The sequence below is a fragment of the Melanaphis sacchari genome, unplaced genomic scaffold, assembly GCF_002803265.2.
Source record: "Melanaphis sacchari strain LSU unplaced genomic scaffold, SCAv2.0 Contig945_pilon_pilon, whole genome shotgun sequence".
Lineage (NCBI taxonomy): Eukaryota > Metazoa > Arthropoda > Insecta > Hemiptera > Aphididae > Melanaphis > Melanaphis sacchari.
This window is the reverse complement of record NW_020271669.1, coordinates 938-11,351: the sequence shown is the minus strand read 5'-3', so window position 1 is coordinate 11,351 and position 10,414 is coordinate 938. Positions and strand designations below refer to the sequence as shown.

Here is a 10,414-nt window from a genome sequence, read left to right as displayed (position 1 = left end):
CGTTATGCATCAAGGCTTGGCTGAATGTCAAAATTGTGTTTATTTTTTCCCTTATCAAGTATACTTACAGGCGATGAAGGACAAAAAAAAAAATAAGAAGTCAGCTTTTATTTCTTATGTATAATAAGTATTGATTGTCGAGTGTACCTACTTTATCATTCAGTAGATCACTATAGTTTTAGGTAGATATGCTAAATTTGAATTCAATTGCACTTACATGAAAAAAAAAAAGTGTTGTCATATGGTATGCATGCGCGTCTAGGAGATTTAATTGAAGTTGGTGATGGGTGAGACACGTAAGGTATAAACTTAAAGTGTTTGCATACACTTGTTTTAAACTGCTTGTTGTATAAAATATCCATTTATTTTTTGAAAAATGTTTCAAGAGGATGTTAGACTCATGGTAGCATTGTGTAAAGTATTCGAAATATTTGTATTCAAATAATTTTTTGTATTTTTTTATTTGTTAAAGGAATTAAATAATTAAATTTCAATTTTATGATTACAAAAAATTTTCAATTGAAAATTGGGCACATTATAAATTATGATTATGAGTTTTTCTCTTTGAACGAAATATAATAAATTGGTCTATGATATCGATATGATTATTTTGAAATAATGTATAACTGTATCTTCTGGACCGTATCGTATATGTGGTGTTAGCTTTGTAAATAGATTTATAATTATTTTTAATTTAATTAAATTTATTTACAAGAATTTATTATTTATAGATGCTTTGTTAATTATTTTTTACATTTTACCTAATGTTATTCAAACGGCCGTTAATTAAATAAATTTAATTAATACAAAACCTACAAAAATAAATGAGAAAAAATAAAAATATATTTATAATAGAATAAATAAAATAAATAAATTTATAATTAATTATTCAAATATAATGATTAAATTTATTATTTATAACTAGTATGTACCTGTATTAATCATTTATGTATGCCAAACACTCGGCTGATAACTAAAATTTATTTTAAAGATAAAAAAAAATACAAAATACACAATAACCGATTTAAATACAAATCGGTAATTTTATTGTATTTTTGAAAAGGTGAAGAAGACAAATTTTCTATCAAACTATCTTCTACACGGAAAAAAATAAATCCATATCATTTAAAATTTTAAACTAATATATTTATGGCTCTGTTTAGAATCTAAAATATAAAAAAGTAATTATTAAAAATAAAAGTTGCATTTTTATGAGCTAGTAATACCTATTATGTAATATGTTATTGGGCTTGACATTCTTGAAATTCAAACGTCTCAAATTAGACAAAAAAAATATTTTTTCGAATGGAGGACAATTTTAGTATTTTTTGCCAGACTTTGGTCGACACTTAATATTTCCTAAAATACTTTGCATTTCTGTAATCCAGGGAAAGAGTACGCCGATTTTGCTCATTCCCAGAAGGCAGTCCATCGAAAATTTTAACCCGGTTCTATCAGGCTAGGATCACACTATGCGTTTTGTCGGTTCCCGATCAACCGGAGCCAAACCGCAACACTCTAAAATAAAATAGGTTTAAATATAAAACGCGTTATCAGGGCCAGACTAGACCGATTTACGGAACCGATTAAAAACCGTCGGGAAGCGACCGCAACGTGTTGCGGCCCAACCGTCCGGTTGCGTTTCGGGATGTAAAGCACAACACATGCAATGCAATTTGTCCGATCACATTTGTGCGGATTATCGGTAACCGAAATTGAAAATTTTATGAATAATTAATAATGATTTTTAAATTTAAATAATTAAAAAACTTAAAATATATTTGTAATATACATATATATATATATATATATTATATTTTATTTATATTATAGATGTATATTATTATTTATTAGTATAATTAGTTGATACACGTTTTAAATAAAAACAAATAATTCTAATTACACAACCTTTTTATTATTTTTTTACTTATAATACTAGATACATTTCGTTTAAATAAAAAATCAGTTTAAAATTTAAATTTAAATTAAAAAACGATTTTCGGGCTTTTTAATCTCATTTGTATGTATTCGGTTACCGATAAAACGCACAGTATGATCGATCGTCCCGATTGCGGTTAATCGGGATAGTATTTTTCAGTTGCCGACAAAACGCATAGTGTGATCCTAGCCTCATGGCAGAGCATAGACTGCCGATATACAGAAAATCGATTTTCATTGAATGTCGGCATGCTCTTTTGCTGGACGAAGTTTGGTGAAAATTAAATCTATAGTTATTAGGTATTAGTTTCGACTATCCCGTTAGCATGAATGTTCCATACGTGGTAATGGTTTTTTTTTCATTATTTTAACAAACGATATCTATGTTATTTTTTGTTCGATAAGCATATTTTGTGTGTTTTTACATAGGTATGTAAAACGTAATGTAATTTAAAACATTTTAAAACGGAAATAACTCGCATAATAATATTACATTGATGTCTAACATTCTCAATTTTCGTAGCGTTACGTTTTTGTAGTTTATTTACAATAAAATTATAAGTATGAAACAAAAATACAAAAAAAGTCAAATATTAAACAAAAAAATAATAATCAAAAAATAAAAATTCCTCCCAAATTACAGTTAAATTAAGTTGATACGTGATAATATAAAAAGTATATTATCATACAAAAAAATAAAATTATTTGCTAGGTATTAATTCTAAGCCATTAATACTTAGTTAAAACATTATTATTTAATTTATAATATTAGCAAAAATTATGCATAATATATTGCTTGTTTACTGTTAGTGTAAAAATAATTTATATTTACAGTTATAAGCTTAATAAATAATAACAAGTGTGTATTTATAAAATGATAAATACCTATCAAAATATCTAATAAAATCATTAATCACAAATGTACCTAATACAATATATTGCTATGTGTACTATGCTACTTTGTTCTTTTATCAAGTAGCTATGTCCTAGATATTAGGTAACTATGTATAACATGTAATTATGAATATGAATATGATTTCTTGTGAGCTGTGACTGTTGTGAGCCATTTTAATATAAAATATATTTCAGATTACCTACATCGTAAAAGGGATACCTAGGTATTAGTTATATTTTATATCCTTGGTTGAATCTAAATTTTTACGCTCAAATTATTGAGATTATTTTTTTGTTTGATGAGGAACCTCATACTAAATTGTCAAGCCTGATTTAGCCAGATTTATAATAAAAATATTTTATATACCTATTTAATTGCAGAATAATAATTTACAAATGTCAGTGATTTTGTAAACATTTGAACTTCACGCTTATTAAAAAAAAAAAAAGAATGAGAAACATTTAATGCGCCAAGTAATAATTATTTTAATCTATTTAATTCATTAAAATTTAAAATCTATTGTTTTGTTTTTCACATAATTTGAAATTTTTATTTATCGATAATTATTATCAATATGTTTAATATTAACAGATAAAATGTACAAATGAACAAACAGCATAATAATATTATAATAGTGTACGACATACACATATATATTATCCGTGTAATATTCCCACAACAAAACAATCGTTATCACTGAAACCCAATACCATTTTTCCACGGTGTTCGTGATCCGGTTCGACCATGGTAGCGGTGTATACCTTTTTCCAGTGAACATATGTGTTTTGGTTTCGGCGACGCCATCTTAATAGAAATATTCCTTAACCGTAATCATACATGAATCATCTGCGTACTTTATTTTTCTTTAGTTTTTCAGTAAGGAGCCAATACATGTAGTAAGTGCATTATTTTTACTTTTTATTGTTTGTGCTAGTTTTAGATTTAAATTTAATTTCATCTTTTCTTGTTTGCTTGCGTCAAACGTTCTATCGAAATCTAATGCGCTGCGTAAAATTGGTCTGTCTATTGTTTGTTTTTCACATAATGTGTGGTTTGGGTATTGTACGCGGGAACCTGATAAAACTAACTAAAATTGTTTTTCTTTTTTGAACGTAAACAATAAACAACAAATCTTTAATTCTTAAAACCTCGCGGTTCTTCATGCTTTTCACTTCGCAGTGCATTGACGTTGTACCTATTGAAAATGTAGTCTAACTGTCAGGTCTTGTTATTAATTGTAAGCATAGTCTTGTTGGTTTGTTGTGATTACACACATATTTCACGAATAATCGGTTTTTAATAATCTGTGTTACAGTATATTATTTTAATCTTAAAATTTAATTATATTTTTCGTTATTCCGACTAGTCTATAATTGTTTGTATCAGAATGTGACAGCTTGTTTGAAAAGTTATGTATAATCGGTAAATGCATCAGGTTTTAAATTAGGTCTGTGTTTATTTTAAAGTGTATAAGGTACCTAAGTTATAATACTTTCAATTCCATAAGAATAATGAATGTTTTGTCATTATGTATAATTATTTTGTTTTATTTTTAATGTATGCAAAACAACTATTTACTGAATTTGTTATTTCACCATTCTAAAAGTGTAGTTTAATTTAATGGTTTCCAATATCTTTATTATAATGTATAATTATAATAATTTACACTTTAGGTAAGTATATGTGTTTAATGCTATTAGGGGCCTTGCTTATTCCATTTGAAAATACAATACGAAATAATCACAGATTGAAATTGATTTTATTAAAAATCTCATTGATTAATGTAATTCTGTAGTTTGTATTTATCTATAATTTTCCATTTTTTTTTATCAATTTGATTTTGTTTGTTCAAATTAAGAAAAATTTGTTATTAGTTACGTAGGTAGTGAATGATTATCATAATTTTGATTTTACCTCTTGACTAAATACATTTATAGTTATTAAATTTTTCATTTAGTTATATCTGTATTTTAAAACAATTCATTACATTTTCTATTATATAATTATTGTTTTGTTTATGCTTACTCAATATTTATCATAAATATTAGGTTATGTTTAAAATATTTTATAATTTTGTATCATATGGGTGATGAAAACAAAAATATATTTTGATCAATATTTTTGAAGGTATTTAATTAAGTATATTTAATTTCATAGTATTTTCTATTTTTGTTAGACTAAATTCTTTAGTGTTTTGTTTAATTTAATAGATTTAATAGCTAATGTTTTTATAACAATGCATAAAATCCAAAAAATAATAAAAAAAATATAGTTTAATTTTACTACTATGCATATTCCAATTAGCTGAAATGGCATAGTAAGGTCTCTTTTATTTAATATTTATGAATTAATTGAATATGTTTAACATGATGAAATAAAAAGTTAGTTTATTCTTTATTTTATGTTAGTATTGATATAATACTAGATTTGTGTTTATGATATCCTATGATACAGTATAATGTACCTGATACAATAGATACATTCAAGTTTAATTTATTTAGGTATTATTTAACAAAACGTATGTTTAAATTAATGATTGATATAGTTTAAAATAGGTAGTACCAATGTTAGTATTTTATTTTATATCATCGGTATGTATATCTGAGTTATTATTTTTATGATAGTAAGTAATTTTATTTGAGTCTAAAATAACTTATTAAACATTAGTGTTCTTTATTAGTATATAAGATAAATTTTTATGTATGTAATTGATTATTTTTACAGTTACAATATTATTACTATGGTTTTTAATATATTATATTAACCTATGTCGAATGATTCATTTAACATTACACAATCTTTGTTTTAAAAACTAAAATTATTGATTATACTTTAAATTATACTTCTGTTACATCAAGTTGTTCAACACACAATTTTTCTTAAAATATTTTTTTTTAATGATTATAATATGCATTTTCAATTCTTTATTTTAAAGCAAAATATTTTTAAATTAAATTATGTAAAAATAGTTTATGAGTTATAAGTATTCAAAGTTTAAATGAGTGAAGCATCATTGTACCTAGAAAATATTGGTTGACTACTCCAATCATCTAATCAATACTTATAATGAATAAGTTTCTTGTCTAAAATTTTATTTTGATAGATCAAAATATTACAAATGATATTTTGTTTTTGAATATAAAATAAAAAATGTATACTGTCATTCAATAAAGTAAAAACTTAAAAATTATAATAAGAAAAATAATAAAGAAAATATATTTTTTCCAAAAACTAGTGTTTTATGTTAGATGAATCATTACACACTTATATAACTTCATTATTTTAAATTTAAATTAGTGGTTATTTGATTTCCATTACGCCATTACTCTGAATTTAAATGTTTTTTTTTGTGTTTTTGTTTCAGGTTTATAAAACAAAATTTGTTTTGTTTGTGTGTGTGAATGTCTTCTGAGTGAATGGTACAGTGACTAGGTCTTAGTCCAGGGTTACTGTTGCGTATACTTGTCGTCTGTCTGTTTTTGAGTAAGTTTATTTAATTAAATCATGCATGTTTTGTCTTATATTTTAATGATTTAGTAAGTAACTAGTACTAAGTTTAAATTGTCCCTCAGAGTTTATTGATAATAGAAATTTAAATTTATGTTTACAATTATACTATATAATACTTGTTTTCAATGCAATTTTTATTGCTTCTTAATTGTCTACTTAAAGTTTAATTTCAATCATAAATATTAAACATGAAAAAATTATAAAGTGATTGTATTTTGAACGGGTCATGTTTATTCTTTAAATCTTAATTTCATTAATTATTATGGTAAAGAAATATATACTAGAAAAATTAAATTAGAAATTTTAAATTTTAAAAAATAAATAATTTATAAACTAAATGCATTTTTGTTTTGAATATTTTGTTATAAAATTTAATGTTGATAAAAGTTTTTATAATTTATATTTATTTTTGAAAATACAAAAAACACCCTGTTAAAGTTGAAATTTGATCTGATATTAATAAAATAACAATAATTTATTCCTTGCTTTTATAAATATTAGGAACCTATTCATTTTAATATATACCTATAATTAAATAAATAATTTTATATACTGTATAAACTGTATCCTAAAAATATACTATTAATATTATTATTTTGTTTATTAACAATATTTATTTTGTTCAAAAGATATACTTTCAAAACAATTTTTACATTATGCAATCAACTATTTGATATAATGATACAATTATGTAGTATGATTAAGACTTAGAAGATTTGATTAAATGAATTGATAATGTTTTATAGTTTATTTTTTATATTTTCTAAAAATGTAACACAAAATTCATTCATAGTTAGTGTTTGCTTCTGCAGATAGATTTATAAACATATGTTAATGGTTGAGTTTTCATGAGTCTAACTAGAAGAATTTTAAAAGTTGATTGTAGATTGTTAACTGTGAGCTTTGAGCTTATTAAATGAATGATTAATATCATTGATTATTATATGTACCCATATATTTTTAAAACATTTCTTTTTTCTATATTAATTACCTTATTTATTTAGTTTTTTCTAGGTTCATAATACAATATATACAATTATTTTTTATTTAATAACTAATTGGATTATTTTTTTTTTAGCTGAATACTTAAGTCTTTAAAAAGAAATAAAATATGGCTACGATGACAGAACAAGTGTCTAAGCTTTTGGATTTTTCCCAAAAACTGGATATTACACTTTTAGAAAACATTGTGGGATGTATGTATACGGGTACTGGTGATCAGGTAAGTTCCTATATGTTATAAATTACTGAATAAATAATTTGATATATTTTTCATGTACTCAAAGAGTGTTAATATAATTTTATTGGTTTACACACTGGACATTTTCAAAATTTTAAATGAAAATATGTATGTTTAGTTTATTAGTTAGTTATAATAAATTATCATTATTTTAGCAACGAGCTGCCCAAGAAGTATTAACCACTTTGAAGGAGCATCCTGATGCATGGACAAGAGTAGATACTATACTCGAATTTTCAAATAATCAACAAACAAAATACTTTGCTTTACAAATATTGGAACAATTGATTAAGACAAGATGGAAAGTATTACCTAGAAATCAATGTGAAGGTATTAAGAAGTATATTGTTGCACTTATCATAAAAACTTCTTCAGATCCTGTGACAATGGAAAGAGAAAAAACTTATTTAAACAAATTAAATATTATCCTTGTACAGGTTGGTTAATTTTTAAATTATTGTTGTTTTTATATTTAATTACAATTTAATTTTCTAGGTATTGAAACGTGAGTGGCCAAAAAATTGGGAATCATTTGTTGGTGAAATTGTAGGAGCTAGTAGAACTAATGAAAGTTTATGTCAGAATAACATGGTTATATTAAAGTTGCTTAGTGAAGAAGTGTTTGATTTTTCTGCTGGAAATATGACTCAAATGAAAGCTAAACACTTGAAAGATACTATGTGTTCAGAATTTGCACAGATTTTTGAACTTTGTCAATTCGTTCTAGTGAGTGCAGTTTAAAGCTTTAAATTTGGTACTAAAATAGATACATGTTTGTTTTTAATATTATTTTTTATTAGGGATCTTCCCAAAATGTGGCTTTAGTAAATGCAACATTAGATACTCTTCTTAGATTCCTTAATTGGATACCACTTGGTTATATATTTGAAACTGATTTGATTGATACATTGATTTTTAAAGTAATTTTTATATTAAATATTATTAACTATTCCCTAGAAAATTATATTTTTATTTAAAATGCTTCATATTATTATTTAGTTCTTCAATGTGCCTATGTTTCGTAATATCACATTGCAATGTTTAACCGAGGTTGCTGCAGTAACTGTACCGAATTATGATGCTGCATTTGCTGGTCTTTTCTCCAAAACTATGGCACAACTTGTTCAGGTATACTAATATTTATATTTATGTTGTATGATCTTATCTATTATTATTTTTAGATGTTACCCATACACACAAATATTAAAGAAGCTTATGCGTCGGGCCAAGACCAAGAACAGAATTTTATTCAAAATTTGGCATTATTTTTGTGTACATTTCTCAAAGAGCATGCTCTTTTAGTAGAAAAAAATGGTTCTAATGAAGATTTATTAAAAGTAGGTTATGCATTTAATTAATTTAAAATAGTCATTTTATTTATTCACTTATGATTATATGTTTTAGGCACTTCATTATTTGGTTATGATTTCGGAAGTTGAAGAAATCGAAATATTTAAGATTTGTTTAGAATATTGGAATAGTTTGGCTGCTAGTTTGTACAGAGAAAATCCATTTGGACAACTACAAATAGTTGGCCTTTTCTCACTTTCTCCATCTAGCAGACCAGATGGTAACACCATTTCACCTAGACGTCAATTTTATGCACCAGTTATATCTCAAGTATAGTATTTACTAACTATTTCAAGCTAAATTAAATTTTTAGTTAAATTTATTTTATAAGTATAATATAATAAGTTATTTATTATAATATACTTATGTATTTGTTTTATTGGTTTATAGATGCGGTATATAATGATAAGTCGTATGGCTAAGCCAGAAGAAGTGTTAGTAGTAGAAAATGAAAATGGAGAAGTAGTTCGAGAGTTTATGAAAGACACAGATGCTATTAGTTTGTACAAAAGTATGAGAGAAACACTTGTATATTTAACTCATTTGGATTGTGTAGATACTGAACGAATTATGACTGAAAAATTACATAATCAAGTCAATGGAAATGAGTGGTCGTGGAAAAATTTAAATACTGTAACTATTTAAATTTATTATTTATTAATAATTGCTTATTAAATTTATATTATCACTTTACTTAGCTATGTTGGGCAATTGGTAGTATTTCTGGAGCGATGCACGAAGAAGATGAAAAAAGATTTTTAGTCACAGCTATTAAAGATTTATTAGGACTATGTGAACAAAAAAAAAGGCAAAGACAATAAGGCAATTATTGCTTCAAACATTATGTATGTGGTTGGACAGTATCCAAGATTTTTACGAGCTCATTGGAAATTTTTGAAAACTGTTGTTAACAAATTATTTGAATTCATGCATGGTAAGCAATTAATTTAATACTTTTTAAATAGTTAGATGAATAATCATACCTTATAGTCAAAAATTTACATATAAACACTTTAAAATGATTTACAAATAGAAAATAATTTTCATTGTAAATTATTTTAAAGATTTCATCTAGGGAAATATTGCATTAAATAGTTGCATTTTAGTTATTTAAAATTAACAATAAATCAATGATGATGAATGCCATGCTAATTTTGATATAAAAGTATGATACTAAAATTATTTATTCCTGAGATTATTATGCATAATAGCCAAAATCACACATAATAATGATTTATTTTATAATTATTTATGATGCTTTATAATTTATAATTTGTTTACTATCCACTGTTTACATTCCTTAGTTATGTGAAAGTAGAAAATATAGTTGTTCATTTAATTTATTAGTTAAGTACTAATTAAGAACTATGAAATACCTAAATAGTTTTATATTTGTGCAAACAATTATTTTTTATTGATTATTGCTTTGTAATTAAACATTTATTTTTTAATTATAATACTATAATATTACCTATTTACGT

At 24.2% G+C, this 10,414-nt stretch overlaps 1 protein-coding gene across 1 annotated transcript; it reads left to right on the top strand.

Moving 5' to 3' along the window:
* Positions 1 to 3,627: 3,627 nt before the first annotated feature.
* LOC112603039 (exportin-1-like) lies at positions 3,628 to 9,886 on the top strand. The gene is given in 12 exon segments (XM_025351441.1): positions 3,628 to 3,729; positions 6,198 to 6,316; positions 7,422 to 7,565; positions 7,739 to 8,020; positions 8,079 to 8,309; positions 8,384 to 8,503; positions 8,583 to 8,711; positions 8,765 to 8,920; positions 8,988 to 9,203; positions 9,324 to 9,566; positions 9,632 to 9,733; positions 9,735 to 9,886. Coding segments are annotated over 10 exon segments (1,740 nt in total). The 5' UTR covers positions 3,628 to 3,729; positions 6,198 to 6,316; positions 7,422 to 7,454; the 3' UTR covers positions 9,885 to 9,886.
* The last annotated feature ends 528 nt before the right edge of the window (positions 9,887 to 10,414 follow it).